Here is a 15,986-nt window from a genome sequence, read left to right on the forward strand (position 1 = left end):
TTGCTTCAATGATGTCAGCAACTGTTCTCTCTCCCAGAGAATTTTTCCCTATGGCTGAGCCAGAATTTATTTTATTAGATTAAATAATGTGGCCAAAATTCAATTGGCAACTCTAGCATAATATTTCTTCAGAAAGTAGGGCATTACATCCACTTTGTCGTACTCTCTCACCCACCCACATGCAGACATAATGGCCCAAATTCTATTGTTTACTGCAATAATTGGACTCAAGTGGGCCCATTGATTCAACGGGGATTTAGTGAGTCAACTCTTGTCAGTTCCACTGATTCAGATGAGCCTACTCCAGTGAGCTGCAGATTGTGTAGGCCCATTTGTATCAATGCAGTTGACCCACTAAATCACCACTGATTCAATAGATCTAAGGGAGTGCAATCTGCTATGCTAAGCAACAGGATTTCAGCCAGTAGCGTCATAAAGTCCCTCACCCTCAGATATCACAAGGGCTTGCAATCTCAGGTTTTGTTCTGTAACATCTCAGGGAATGAGAAACTGCTGACCTGCCAGCTCTGTTCTCCCATGTAGCTTTTCAGAAACCACAAAGGCTGCAGTAGAATGAATTGTGATAATTGTCTCTTCACTCCCTTCCCCCAAGGGAAATGGAACTCTGTCAAGCACTGCTCTGGATTCAATCCATAAACAAAAATCTGAAAACAAATGTTTAGGAGATTAACAATCGCTGCTTTGATCAAATTTACACCTCGTGGATTACACAAGGCCATTTACATTCCTATCTGCATCAGAGATTAATCCAGCCTGATTTAGAAGGTATTTCTAATAGCATACTTAAATTCTATAATGCAAGAAATGGAATGAGGTCCCAAGTATACACGAAAAGCCTCTCTTTCATCGTATTGAGTATCAGAAGCCACTCACTGCTTGCGTATCTGACATGGTTTCCAAGTCAGAGGCCTGCCTGAGAAAAAACTCATTTCTTGGCCAATTCCCAAGAGTTCCTATTGCATCTCCATTTCTTAATATGGTTGCCTAGAAGTTGCGATCAGCTGCATGTCCCATCACCCTAAGAGGCCAGGTTAGTGACTACACAAGACACAGCTTCCATCCCTGTTCAGCATCCCATGGACAGACAAAGCTGTATTACTCTTAAAATGCTTTTAATCTTTATTTATTTATTTATTTATTTATTTATTTATTTATTTATTTATTTATTTATTTATTTATTTATTTATTTATTTATTGGATTTCTATCCCGCCCATCTAGACCAAACGTCTACTCTGGGTGGTTTACAAATTTAAAAAGCAATACAAATATATTATATATTATAGATCCAAGGTGGCAAAAGTATAAGAAATTAAGATACGGCAGGAGGGAAAACCTGACCAAATAGCCAGGTTTTAATTGTATTCCTGAAAACACCCAGAGAGGCAGACATGGCTTTTAGATTGTGTTTTAAATCTGTCTTTAAAAATGTCATTAATCTGTTTTTAAAATAATGGTCTTAATCCTCTAATACTTATAATCTATATGTTGTATATTGCTTTTGAAAGGTTGCAATATTACATCTTTGAAGCCACAGATTTCTAAGAGTATTGCTTAAATCCTGTTGCAGTTATGCAAGCAACGTAACTTTTAGAGGTGACTTGCTGTACCTTAAGAAATGTCTGTAGACTTTATCTGTTGCACGTCAAGTAGTGTGACTTGGTATGGAACAGATAATTCTTCAGAGATTTCCTAATTGGCAATTCACTTCCAAAATTTATGCTTTTTGCATAACTATGCAACAGAATTTCATCCAATCTGTGTCATGCCAGCCTCTTAGATCTTTTATTGAGTGATGTGACAAAGAACTCTCTTGAATCTATTAATGAATGCATCTCAAGACAACCTGTTCAGCTCTGTCTCCATGAGAAACTGAGGCAAGTGCACAGATTAAATACAGATACCAGGTGGAGATGACTCGGGCAGAGCAAGCCAGGTGCTGAGCAAATGATCAGGCAAAGCAAGCCTGGATCGGACGGAGCATGAAAATAAGTATTGGCGAATGTGGAGGACTTGCAGTGGGAGATTTTTGGGATAACCTGCTTCTCTCCACAGACTTTTTCCCAACACTGCTACTCTACCTACTCCATGTTAATGATTTAAGAAATTCCTAGCTTACCTAGAGTGAAAATGTTGTCTCTTATACGTTGTTTGCCCTTTCATTCTATCTTCTGTTCTGTGTCCAATGCTGTGATCTCTGCTTTCCTGTCCTTTCCACTTCTCAGATCTGCCCCCCACTTTATCGCTTTCTCCTCCTTCTATTTTGCATTCCTTCTCCCATTTTTCTATTTTGATTTTACCTCCCCCATGTTTCTTCTCTTGCTTCCTCTTCCTCTCTTAATTTCCTCTTTATTTCTGTGAAGGAAACAGCCAAAGGGGAGAGGGAATTGTATGGGGGCGTGCATTTTATAACAGGCCACCTCATCCCCTAGGACAGGGGTGGGCAATTAATTTCAGTGGGGGGCCACATGAAAAATCTGAACTGTTTGGGGGCTGAACCAACTTTACTTAAAAATAAAATGAAACAGTGATGTTATGATTGTTTTTATTTTAAACTTGTTAATCTTCACAAATACTAAAGAGTTTTTTTGCGATATGTTAAATATAAGCAACTGATCAACTTTAGACAAAAAGCTATAAATGGTTTTGGTGTTCAAAACTGTCCAGGGGCTGGACAGGAGCAGCTCAGGGGCCGCATGTGGCCCTCGGGCCGCACTTTGCCCAGGCCTGCCCTAGGAGTAGTACTGTGACTAACTATGCCACCTCTGCTACATTTTGTGGCTGCACCCATAGCATAGATCTGTAGAAATATTGAAGACTTTACTGTAAGTTTCTCTAATTTCAAAGAGTCTTTATAAATGCAACTAAGTTGGGGTCCAATACTTCATCATTGTACAGAATCCTCAGTTTCCAAGGAAACCTCCACTTCATTTTGCACTAAACACATTTGAAGTATTTTCCCCGAAAGGTAGCCATGTTGGTCTGTTTATGCATGTGCAACTAAATAATAAGAAAAACAAACACATTTTGTTTTTATTTTTGATTATATAGATATGAAGCCTATCAATCACTGCTACCCTATTTGCTACGGAACACATGAGGCATATGGTAGTTAAATGTACGACCTTTTAAACAGATTGGAAAAGTAAGGCTGCAAATGACGAGGGGCTGGGATTCAGATTGAACTATTTTTACAGTAGATTCACTGAAATAGTGGGACCTAAAATAGGCATGAGTAACATTTTGCTGATTTAAAAGGATCTAGTCTAACCATGATTAAATCTGGATCCAACCCAATAGTGTTGGGCAGGGCAGGCAAGAGGGGAAAAGTGAAACATTAGACCTGTTACAAAGCAGTGGCTTTTGGATACTCGAAGCACACATTTCTTTGTTTTACCATCAGGTCCTTCTGTCAACACATACATTTCATCAGTCCTTTTAGAAAATGATTTCTTGAAATGTACACATTGTAGTTGGAATGCCTAGTAAGTGAAGATATGCACGAACAATTGGCATAACTGGAATCTGAATAATGATTTTTGTTTAAATTGGCAAACTGTCTCTTCAGCATTGAACTATTTGGGGAATAACAGAAAAAGAACAAGGGAAATGAATACATGCATGAACCAGAAATATTTTGATTTCATTTCAAAGCATGCAGCAGTGATGATGGAGCAGTTGATTGTACAATAAAGACACAGAATGGGTGACAGAGGTAAGCATATAGGTATTGTACACTTTCAGGGAAGACAATTTTGCATGTTGAAAGGAGGGGCAGGGACTAGAAAAACCCATCTCCAATGTTCCATTAATATAAATGAAGAATGCTAACCTTCCAATTAATACTTGTCACACACACCCAGCTCCCCTATTTGTTTTCCCTAACACCCAGGTTTGCCTTTGGGCATGACTTCTTCTTCCTTTTGATGCTGCCACCAGAGGATATTCTCCTCACTATACCAAATATGAATAATGGATCCATGCTGTCAAATATAACAATGTTTATTTATAGGTTAATAGGTAAATCACATAAGGAAAATCATGGATGGTCTTGAATTATTCATTCATTTAATGTGCTTTGGACTTTAGATATGTTTACTTATATAGAATTCATTTTAATCACGGTGTTACAATATTCAACCAGTTTATTGCATTTCTTACTACTTTTAACTCCTTCAGTTCTCAAATACACCAACTTTCCAAGTCCTTGCCCTAATCCTATCTATCTTAATACTTTCAATCCCTCTATCTCTGTCTCTTCTTCTCTCTCTCTCTCCAACTGCCCTAACTGTCCCAAACTGTCTATTTTTTTCTCTCCTAGTTCCGTTGGTTCCGCCCCTCCTGTCCTGTCATAGGCTCCCACACCAGAGCTCTAACCTGATGGACAGGAGTGATGTGTGAGCTGTCCGTCACAATACTATATATCAATTTGGGTATGCCAGACGTCTGGACCTCACCAATAACACATATATTGTGCCACTGATAGAATGACTGTGTTTGATGTTAAAAATAGGTATTCCTTGGTTGTGAAGATTTTTATTCATCTAGACCAGCCATGCTCACCTAGGGTCATATGGCCCTCTGGGGGCTCTGGCACATTTGAAACGGGGCACAGACTGGAAACAGTTCATACATGACCTTATAAGATTTGTTACGTGACTTAGACAATGCTAATTTGGCCTGTATTTCTTTTATATTGTGTTTATGGCCATGACCCCAAAAATGTTGAGAACAGCTGATCCATATAGAGGTGGTGAGGCAAAAATGTTGAAACTCAGATCGTCCTATTTTGGCCACATCATGAGAAGATAGGATTCACTGGAAAAGACAAAAATGCTGGGAAAAGCTGAAGGCATCAGGAAAAGAGGAAGACCAAATAGGAGATGGATTGACTCCCCAAAGGAAACCATAGGCACTAGTTTGCAAGTGCCGAGCAGGGCGGTTGAAGACAGTACATTTTGGAGATTGCTCGGTCATAGGGGCGCCGTAAGTCGAGGGCAACTTGAGGGAACATTACTCAACATTACTTCATATGAGTTATTCAACATAACAGATGTATCATTATTATACGGGTATTAGACATCTATGTAAATACGTTGGTGAGACAACCATGGATTTTATACCATAGGAGGTATGCCTCTGTTGCTAGATTCCCTTGTTATGTGACATAAACCATCAGGATAAACTAGTATAAAACTCAGTGAACTTTGTCCAACGCGAATCTGCAGAACAGTTTTCCCACTAATTTTGTTGTGATGCACTGAATAAATGAGACACTGGATACAGATTCTCCAAAGTAATTTATTGTTCTCGCTGATTTTTTTTGTTGTTCACTGAACCCATGTCTGCTGAATGAAGATGGAAACACTTAACAAAAATACACTAGACATCAGATCTACAAATGCCTTTTGTTAAAGGCTTTCTATGTAGTCATCATTAAAGTGCATTTTGCTAGTAGTTTGTAGTCACTCCAGATCATGAGTTCCTGTATATGAAGAAGAGTGCAAATGATTTTTTTCAAGAAGAAGCATTCATTATGTATAACGTAAATAATGGTTCTATAAAAAGGAGAGCTGGGAAATACAAAATGCTGAGGATGCTAGAAGACATCTCTTTGGAAAGAAGAGTACATCTTATTTAGTTCAAATTCCTATAGCTGTACAAAGAGTGGCAGTATATATTTAAAAAGCACAGTAATCATCTCAGTTATAAGGAACTGACAAATAGATTTGCCTGTTTAAAAAAATGGCCAAATTATAACAATTTTCAGTATTTGCATTACATTTATCTCAAAGCATTTCATTAATGATTTCCATCCACTAGGATGAGTTGAGATGTACCACGACAGGCCATTTGTTCAGCCTGCCTATTTGTCAAACGTGTTGTACATGAAGCTTCTGCTTTTAATTAAAAGATGTTGAGTACCACACAATACAGGATAGCTTTAAAATTAATGCAGAAGCTGTAATGATTTCCAGGGTTTATCACGCTTTGTCTGAGGAGATTACCATGATGAAAAATGATGTGAGAAATAAAGCCTTTAATACACACACACACACACACACAAATCAAGAGGGTTTTTTCTTTTTTAGAGCCGTTCTAGTTTTTCACTTAGGAATTCTTCTACGCTGTCTGTATTCCACTTGAGGATGCTCAGCTCTTCAGCAATGTTCCCAGAATCATCCAAAAGCTTCAGTACAGGATCAGAACCACGTACATACTAAAAGAAAAATACATTTAAGCTTATTCTATGCCTTGATCAGGACATCCAATCTATTTGGTATCATCACCTCTCTTCTTCCTTCCAAAAGTGATTTAGCATATCTCAGTTATTCAACTAAATGTTCCAAGGCAAATCAACCAGAAATGTGTGAAAGCCATATTTCAGAACCAGCACTGAGCAACCTGTGTCTCCTCACATGTTTTTGCACTGAAAATCCCATCAACCCAAACTACTGCCAGTAGTGAGGGAGAATAGGACTGGCACCAAAACGTGATTGGCTATTTTATAATCTATATCTGAGTGCAGGAAACATAAACATTGGGGGAAAAATTAGATCCAATAATCACACAGAATGTTGCAATTAACTAAAACAAGGGGTGTACAGGAAATATCAATAATAATAATAATATTCTGACATGGCAACCCAATCAATAGCCATCATTAAAATAAAAATTGCAAGATTCAAAGGAAGTGTGCTGCATATTTACGACAGTGAATAATCCACTTCCTTCCACTCACTCATTAATTTCCAGTCATTAAAGCTGAGACAGCTTCAGAGGGAAAATTTCAAGGAATTCCATTTTGATTCTCCATAAGTCTTGGAAATGTCAATAACAATACTGACTCCTTCCTTTTGCCAAAAAAACTAACAAAAAACCAACAACAACTAAGTGCATCAATATTAAGATGACTAAAGAAAGAATGGAACTTTAGATGAATGCAGCTCTGGAGAAGAAAACTATACTAAGCATATTGCTCAGTGGTCAACTTAATATTTGTGTCCGCTACTGACATTTCCTGTTTTTAATCTGCTCCAGAGGCTAAACTAGGAAGCAAACACATGTTCTAAAATTATCCTTCTGGAAATGCTTCCATCCAAAACTTTTGATCATTAATATTAATCCTACTAGTAAAACTGCTATTACATTAAAGCATTAATGTATACAGTACTGTGGTGCCTCGCATAGCGATGATAATCGGTGCAGCAAAAATTGCTGCAAAGCGATTTCGTCGCTATGCGATATTAAAAATGCCCATAGGAATGCATTGAAACCCCTTCAATGTGTTCCTATGGGCTTCAGACTCACCTTTAAATGAAAATCCTCCATACAGCAGCCATTTTTGCTGCCCGGTAAGCGAGGAATCCGTCCCAGAAAACAGCGGGCGGCCATTTTTTTACCCGGTGGCCATTTTGGAACCGCCTATCAGCTGTTAAAAAATCATCGCTTTGCGATGATCGGTAAGCGAAACAGGGTACCGATCGTCGCAAAGCGATTTTTCCCTATTTAAAACATTGCAATGCGATCGCAAAAGCGATCGCAAAATCTTCATCGCTATGCGATTTCATCGTTAAACAGGGCGCCCGTTAAGGGAGGCACCACTGTAATTACATTATACATTAAATGAAGACTCACATATGAATTCAACACTATTGCCCTATGTTATATCAATTATTTATAGGTAAACCAGTCACATTTCTCAATTCTTTCCATTTATCCAACCTACAGTTGCTTTCATTGTCCTGTCATCATCAAAAGATGTTTGATGAGTTATAATTTAAAAATCAGTCAGAAAACAAACAAACAAAAAACAGAAAAACTGCAATACATACCTTGATCTGCAGTCCCCTGAACAGTTTGGGCTTGTCACTCCTAACAAAAGCTAAAATTCAGAGAAAACAGAGTTATTCTGAACAAAGATACATTCCCAAGAATGAATATTTTGTGGCAGATGTGCTGGAGGAACTTCGACACATATGGACCAGCTGAATGCACATTTGATCAGGGAACAGGAATTGTCAAAAGTCACACACACATTTTATATCCTTGCTGTCTCATAACCCCCTCCCACACCAAGTTTTGTTATGCAGATGAGGGAACTGATGTGGCAACTAAACAGGAATAACCGGTATTTCAAAACAAAAACAAAACAGGAAGTCACTGGTTTCTAATTAGAACCAGAAATAACGATTTTATGTAAAAGTAAAAAGGACAAACCATTGGAAGTCCTGCATTACCCTGTAAGTTTTAAACAGGTGACTGTCCCATCCCTGCCACCACATGTGTGAATCCTCCCCATCTTCTCCTATAGAGCACCAGGTCACAAGCAACAACCACAAGATTCTGCACTGTTGCCCTGGCCAGATGGCACAGTACTACCGAGGTTGCCACTCTTCACCCAGGAGTTGAGAAAGCAAAGAGAACACTTGGGCTGGTAGATGTTATATGTCATTAAACTCTTTCATTGGGGATCACAGTTAAGTTGCTCAGATGAGTTGCAAGCTGCTTGGCTTGACTAGTAAGTTAAGAGCTTGAAAGGCTTGTAACTGTGCAGCTGAGCATTTGCTCAAACAAAAGAGGCTCACATTTCTGTCTTGCTGCTGCAATGACATTAGACAGAACAGATCTCACTACACTAAGAACAAAAGAAAGCAGGAGTGAGGGAGGAAATGTCTAACATCCGTTTTGCTATGTTTGCTGTCACCTTTTTTTAATTTTTAAATTTATTTATTTCTAAAGAATGAAAATATAAGATGTTTTGTAGCACCGGCAGTTTTCTAAATCTATTGAAAAATAAGCAGAGATAACTTCTGGATTAAAAAAGAATGAAGAGACAACCTGTTACTATTTCATTTTTCTGTCAAGGCACTCAATAGGTGAGATGATCTAAGGAGGAGCAGGCAACCAAAGATTTATTTATTTATTTACAAAAAAACCACAGTGCAAGATGGAAAAAAAATCTCATTACAGAGGTACCTGGCAAGACGAACGCCTCGCGGGATGAAAAACCTGCAAGACGAATGGTTTTTGCGATTGCTGTGGTGCCTCGCAAGATGGCTTCTTCTATGGCCGGGCTTCGCAAGACGAATGTTTTTCGCAAGACCGATGCCTCGCAAGACAAATGAATTATTTTTGTCTTGCGAGGTTCCCATAGGAATGCATTGCTATGGGAAACTGCTTTTCGCAAGATGAAAATTTCGCAAGACAGCGCTACTCGTGGAATGAATTACTTCATCTTGCTATGGGAAACTGCTTTTCGCAAGATGAAAATTTCGCAAGATAGCGCTACTCGTGGAATGAATTATTTTCGTCTTGCGGGGTTCCCATAGGAATGCATTGCAATGCATTGCTATGGCAAAATGCTTTTCGAAAGATGAAAATTTCGCAAGAAAGTGCTACTCGTGGAATGAATTACTTCGTCTTGCGAGGCACCACTGTATAGTAAAGTAAATTTTTATTTGTTAGACTCTTGAAAGAGTAAGATTGTGCATGCATATGTTTGAAATGAGAGAGGAACCCTTTCCATAGCACAGGGGTGGGCAATTAATTTCTATAGGGGCGCCACATGAAAAATCTGAACTGTGTTTGGGGGCCAAACCAACTTTACTTAAAAATAAAATGAAACAGTGATGTTATTATTGTTTTTATTTTAAACTTGTTAATTTTCACAAATACTAAAGAGGTTTTTTGCGATATGTTAAATATAAGCAACTGATCAACTTTAGACAAAAAGCTCTAAATGGTTTTGATGTTCAAAACTGTCCGCGGGCCGGACAGGAGCAGCCCTCGGGCCACACTTTGCCCAGGTCTGCCATAGCAGCAGGAGTTTAAAACTAAGATATCAAGATTTCTTATAAAAATAAAAGTATGCAAGTCAAGGACTGACAACAGTGGCCTTCCAAATTGTTTGGATTTTTTGGGGGGTGGGAGGGAGAGATGCTGCAACTGTTGGAAGTCCTATCCATAATAACTGATGGTGTGATGTTACAATTGCTCACTCTGGTGCAAGTTAAAACTGCAGTTAATGTGGTTAAAGATTCCTACAGAAATTAGAATAAGCTGCAGGTGCCTGAGAACCAGAGACATGCCTGAAAATACATTAATAGACAATGCTGGGATCTGACAGATTTTTGTTTTGAGTATGGACAATGATCTGGAGAATCTAGTTGCAAAGCTCTAATACAGAATGTAATCAAAAGCCCCACAAGAGCTTGTTCAATCAAATTACAATGAAATCATCAAATAAATTATGCTCATGCCTAGATTTTTATTACACCTAATTTAATTTGCTTTGTAGGATCTCAATTTTGTGTGAAGAAATATAATACATTTGAAAACATAAAGACAATATGAGGCAAGCCTACAAAGAAAATCTATAAAGCCATTAAAATAGCACTTATTTGACTAGTATGTTTGATTCAAGGTTTTTTATTACAGACAGAAAAATGGGACAAAAAAGCAAACAAAGGAGGTGGTATTAAGAATGGCTTAAGGCCACCTGTCTAAGTGAAGCCTTATTCAGGGCCTAAATCCCTTTTCTGCAATGATTCGGATATAGACTGCTGGGCGATAGTACTTACCTTTTTCATTTAATTCTCACAAATAAGTGGTTTTAATTTAGTTTAAATGTTGTTGAACAGGTACTCCTCTTTTCCCTCACACTACAGTAGGGTTTTCTACAAATGAATTATGCAAAATTGGGTTTCACTTATTTGTGTCATAGAAATTGCGCTGGACGGCCACAGAATGGACACATATAAAGTGATGGTAAAAAGGTAAAGGTTCCCCTAGACTATTTGTCCAGTTGTGTCTGACTCTAGGCGGCAGTGCTCATCTCCGTTTCCAACCCATAGAGCTAGTGTTTGTCTGCATACAATCCTCCGTGGTCACGTGGCCAGCATGACTAGACACAGAACACTGTTTAACTTCCCACTGAGTCGGTACCTATTTATCTACTCGCATTTTTGCATTTTGCTTGCTTTCGAACCACTAGGTTGGTGGGAGCTGGGACCAGCGATGGGGGCTCACTCCGTCGTGTGGATTCAATCTTAGCAGGTCTTCTGACCTTGCAGTACAGAGGCTTCAGCGGTTTAACCCAGAGCGCCACCACGTCCACAACTAATGAATACAGTTCTGTAGAACTTTTCACGGGGGCGGGGGGGGATTGTAGCAGACCTTCTCAGACACGAAGTAAATGCTGGCAGTGAAAAGATTGACAATAACAGGTTTAATATAACCTAAATATTCAATATAACCTAAAAATATTTCATATTCCAAAGCAGCAGTTTGACCTTCATTTAACCTTATATCCTTTGATAGCTATTCAAGTGATATGCAGGAAACAAATCTAGCCCTTAAAAACCAAAGCAGCAATTTTCAGCAAGAAACTGCTGAGGACTAGTTTGGATCCAGAAGATGCTGAACAGGGCAAGTCTTACAAAATCTGTAGGTTAAGGAAGAAAAACAAAATTCTTAAAAGGTAGCGTAAAAATACTCACTACACAAGTATTCTCTTTGCTTCTAAAAAGTACACATACACCCAATATCTCCTTTCCTTCTCATTCCCTTGCTTCTACCAGAAAAGCCATTGCTTATTACTCTATCTGGTCATCTACTACTTCATTCCAGGTATGATTGCTAAGGCAGCTAATGCTCAGCTAACAGTCACTGACTGAATGGCTCAACCCTCAGGCTCTTTTAAAACAGCCTTGCAAATACTTGGTGATAGTTGCAAGGCCAGATGTAATAACAGTAGGAGACAGGATGAAATACATGTGCACCCCAAAACTTAATACCGAAGCAAGCAAAACACACAAACATACAACCCATTACACATATGAAATTAAAAGATGCCTGCTTCTTGGGAGGAAAATGATGACAAACCTCGACAGCATTTTAAAAAGCAGAGACATCACCTTGCCAATAAAGTCTGAATAGTCAAAGTTATGGTTTTTCCTGTACTGATGTACGGAAGTGAGAGCTGGACCATAAAGAAAGCTGACCACCAAAGACTTGATGCTTTTGAATTGTGGTGCTGGAGGAGGCTCTTGAGAGTCCCTTGGGCTGTAAGGAGATCAAACCTATCCATTCTAAAGGAAATCAACCTGAGTGCTCACTGGAAGGACAGATCCTGAAGCTGAGGCTCCAATACTTTGGCCATCTCATGAGAAGAGAAGACTCCTTGGAAAAGACCCTGATGTTGGGAAAGTGTGAGGGCAAAAGGAGAAGGGGATGACAGAGGATGAGATGGTTGGACAGTGTCATCGAAGCTACAAACATGAAGCTGACCAAACTCCGGGAAGCAGTGGAAGACGGGAGGGCCTGGCTTGCTCTGGTCCATGGGGTCATGAAGAGTTGGACATGAATTAATGACTAAACAACAACAACAACCGGGAAAAGCAGGGACAGCTAGCTGAGTTTAAGCAATTCCTTACTCTCAAGCTAAATTTTTCTATTCAAAGCAGAACTATGAACACGTGGATATTTCAGTGCAGATGCATCACATAAATAAGGGAAGCTCATGACTAAGGGTGAAGCCAAATGACAATGAAGCCAGGTGACTATGAACGTTTCCCCCAAGTCCTTCAGCTTCTGTTTCTATTCACAGAACAATGAGCAAGACCTTCCGCCAATCCCTCTTTTTGAACAGACATTTGCTATTTACTCAACCTGCAACTGGTTTAACCTTACTGAAAAGTTTTTTTTTCCTAAAGAATTTCTCATGGTTAGGAAATACGTAAAGAGCTCCAAGAAGCCTCAGTTAGCAGCAAACTGGATAGGAAATATTGTTTGAAGAAGGGTAAATAAGATATTTGGCATTCAAGAGACCTATCCGTTGCATAATTGATTGATTGATAATCAGAGTAATGGCTTGCTGTGCTCTGAAAACATTTTCTCTTGATCTCAGCAATTCAGCATTCATTGTGCTTGAGCAAAGGATCCCCTCTTTCAAAACATGAAACGACTTTAAACTTTGCAGTCCACCTGACTTATATTCTAAGATGGAAAGTACCATAATGTCCCTTAGAAAATGATCTGAAAAGACTGAACAGATGCATGTGTTATATGTTGTTTACTTTGTTTGCCTATGTAATTGTGGAGTAAGAAAATTAGGGCAGTCGTTGTGAACTTTTATATGGCAGCTGTGAAGGGTGAAAAGAGAGAGTCTACCCTTCTAAGCCTTAATTTTAATCAACAAATGAGAGAAAAATGATGCAGTTCTGAATTGCTTTTATTAACAGTGCTTTTACCTCTCCTGAAATGCCACTCTTTCTCTGCTAATGCATGCTTCTTTCCTTTCTCTATTAGCTGAACTTCATAGATCCAGAATAGCCGGATCTATGCATAATGATGAAAGCATTGGACTTTGCTTTGGAATATATACAAAAAATTTTAAAAGCTCTTTTATACCATCATTTCTAATTTAACTGTCATGAGGAAACAAATGAGTGCACCCCATTAGTTCCAATTGTACTTACCCTGAACTTGAGGGAACCTCCCTAATTTTCATCCACACACTTCAAGAACTGCTCCTGAATAGAGCTGCAAGAGAAACATATTTAAAACATTATGTGGGGGAGATAAGCTTAATGTGTAGTAAAAATCCATGGGTTGGATCCACAATTAATCATGGCTAATTCTAATTCTTCTGACTTCAATGGACAGGCTTCAAATATGATAAACCACATCCATAGGTATGTGTTATTATTGCAAACAAGCACCATCTACATAACAGACCTACACAGAAGAATTTTGTAATATGCCATAGCAGAAACTTTTTCATCTTTATTAAGCCTTACATATATTAGCTGGATATATTCTTCCCACTCCTTCTATCAGACCCTGTTTCATTTTGGGCAATAGGGAAAATAAGCTAGAGACAAGTCACAATTTTAAGCTCATACGTAATGACAAACCATGATTCAAACAGTCACAAGCAAATAACAAAATATAGCTGCTAATTATGATTTGTAGCTGATCAACAAAACATGCTTAGTTTGAGAAGGGCTGGATTTGACACAAGCCAAAATTCAACAAACCACAATTAGACCTAAGTATGAACCTGGACATTACCATTAGACTACTACTTGCATCCTATCTTTTCATTTCACACACTGTAATATAGTTCTGCAGGCGCACAAATCTACATATAGGACCCAGTACACCAGAAGAAGTGACTTCATAGGGAAAATTAATTACATGTGGGCAAACACTGTACTGTATGGTGACTTACATTCAGATAACAATTACAGTTAATGAAGTTCAATTCAAACAAGTATCAGTTGCTCCACTGATTTCAATGAGACCTCAGTATCAGTAAGTTTCTCTAGATTACTGCCGACATTCAACAGCAACAGTGACTATAAATTAAGTATGTCCAATACAACATTCATTACTGATAGCAGGCCCACTCTTATACATTTGATGCATTATGCTTTTGTTTCTCTGACTCTTCTGTAGTAAAAACGTTGTTTGACTCTTGTGATCAAGCACAAAAGCAAGTTATTTATCTGATAGTTTTCAAGAGTTCTACTTCTTTAGCAATTTTAAGTGTTCCAACCAAATCCAAGTACCACCAACTGTGCTGAAAACAAGCTTCAGGTTGATTTTGTCTTTCATATTAGCTGTTTGTTTAAGTGAATTATTAATTGCACAGAATATATGACTGGCTGACTGGGATGTTTCATGTGACCAGGGTTAGTCAGTGTTTCTTTCCAGATAAAATATCAAAAGCAGTAGAAGCCTACTATAATTTTTAGCACAACATTCTAATAGACACACAGATGGAGGCTGATTCAACCAAATCCACATTTTAAAATCTAAATGCATTTCTTTATGAGACTGAGTTTTATATAAGGAAGGAAGTGGGTGTGATCCTGCCAATGTTGAGGACTTTCAAAGCCCATTATTTTAATGGAAGAATTAAATACTTGCTTAAATTGCTCCATTTTAAATTAATGAAGCCTCAAAATGCAAAACCTCAGCTACATCACAGCATTGATTTGACTACCTATTAAAACCAAAGTAAGGACTACTTATCATTGTGAATAAAATTGGCAGAAGAAACCTACATTATATTGATCCAGAAGAGTTAAATGTTTACTAAGCCAAGGCTTTTGTTTAGTTTACATGTGCAAGATGTCTAAAACAACCACTCATGCCTTTTTGACTAAATGCAGTAGCAGCATCAGAAGACCAGAATTTTGCCTGGGTTAGCGATTTTAAGTGAAGACAAAAAGCACAATCTTAACCAGATTCTACTTTACAGACATTTGTTCTTCCTTACTTTAAACTAGAGAATCATTCTGACATTTGAATATAGGAGTGCAGCTTATTTCTTCATCAGCTTCTATGAAAAGACAACCTGGGGGGGGGGGGGAAACTCATCTTCAATGAGTAGCTTCCACTACCTCCTCCACCTTCATCCATCCAAGATGAACCAGATTCCTGCTTAATAACAGATGGAGCAAATTCTGTTGTGGGGTTGGTCCCCTTCCCTGTAGTGGGAAAGAAAAGACACACACACACCCCCGATACTCTAAACTTGCTTCTCTGGCAGCCCTAATTCTACTCACAACAACTTGTTTTTCAACTCTCAGTATCCTGGGATCAGTTCTCCAACATGGCCAACTGGAGAGAGGAAGATCCAAGACAGAGCAATGGAAACTCTTTTGGGTAATTTAAAAATCCTTCAATCTGATTGGTTGTAAGTCTTCAGTAGCATCACCACTGATAGAACAAACCACTTTTCTTTGTTTGGGGGTTAATACTTTCCCACTCCTTCAGGAAGGTATGTTGCAAGCCTGCAACATACATACCAAGTCTTCTAATTTATGTATTTGACTAATGACACTGTCATGACCACACACATAATGTATGCACATATGTGTATAATGTGTGTGTGCTTATGTATATGTGTACACCCCCCTCCTCAAAAGAAGTTCCACTACAATCAAATCTGCTC

The 15,986-nt window shown here is 38.5% G+C and overlaps 1 protein-coding gene across 2 annotated transcripts in view; it reads right to left on the reverse strand.

Annotated features, from left to right (window-relative positions):
• Positions 1-5,302: 5,302 nt before the first annotated feature.
• SELENOF (selenoprotein F) overlaps positions 5,303-15,986 on the reverse strand; it is a 30,722-nt gene continuing 20,038 nt past the window's right edge. The window contains exons 3-5 of one of the 2 annotated variants that reach the window (XM_072997906.2): positions 13,501-13,564; positions 7,855-7,904; positions 5,303-5,504 (exon numbers count right to left, since the gene is read on the reverse strand). In XM_072997906.2, coding sequence (XP_072854007.1) covers positions 5,442-5,504; positions 7,855-7,904; positions 13,501-13,564 — 177 coding nt within the window. In that variant the 3' untranslated portion in view covers positions 5,303-5,441. Of the gene's footprint in view, positions 6,240-7,854; positions 7,905-13,500; positions 13,565-15,986 lie in introns of both variants that reach the window. The other variant, XM_020794579.3, reaches the window with a different exon arrangement.

The sequence above is a fragment of the Pogona vitticeps genome, chromosome 4, assembly GCF_051106095.1.
Source record: "Pogona vitticeps strain Pit_001003342236 chromosome 4, PviZW2.1, whole genome shotgun sequence".
Classification (NCBI taxonomy): Eukaryota; Metazoa; Chordata; class Lepidosauria; order Squamata; family Agamidae; genus Pogona; species Pogona vitticeps.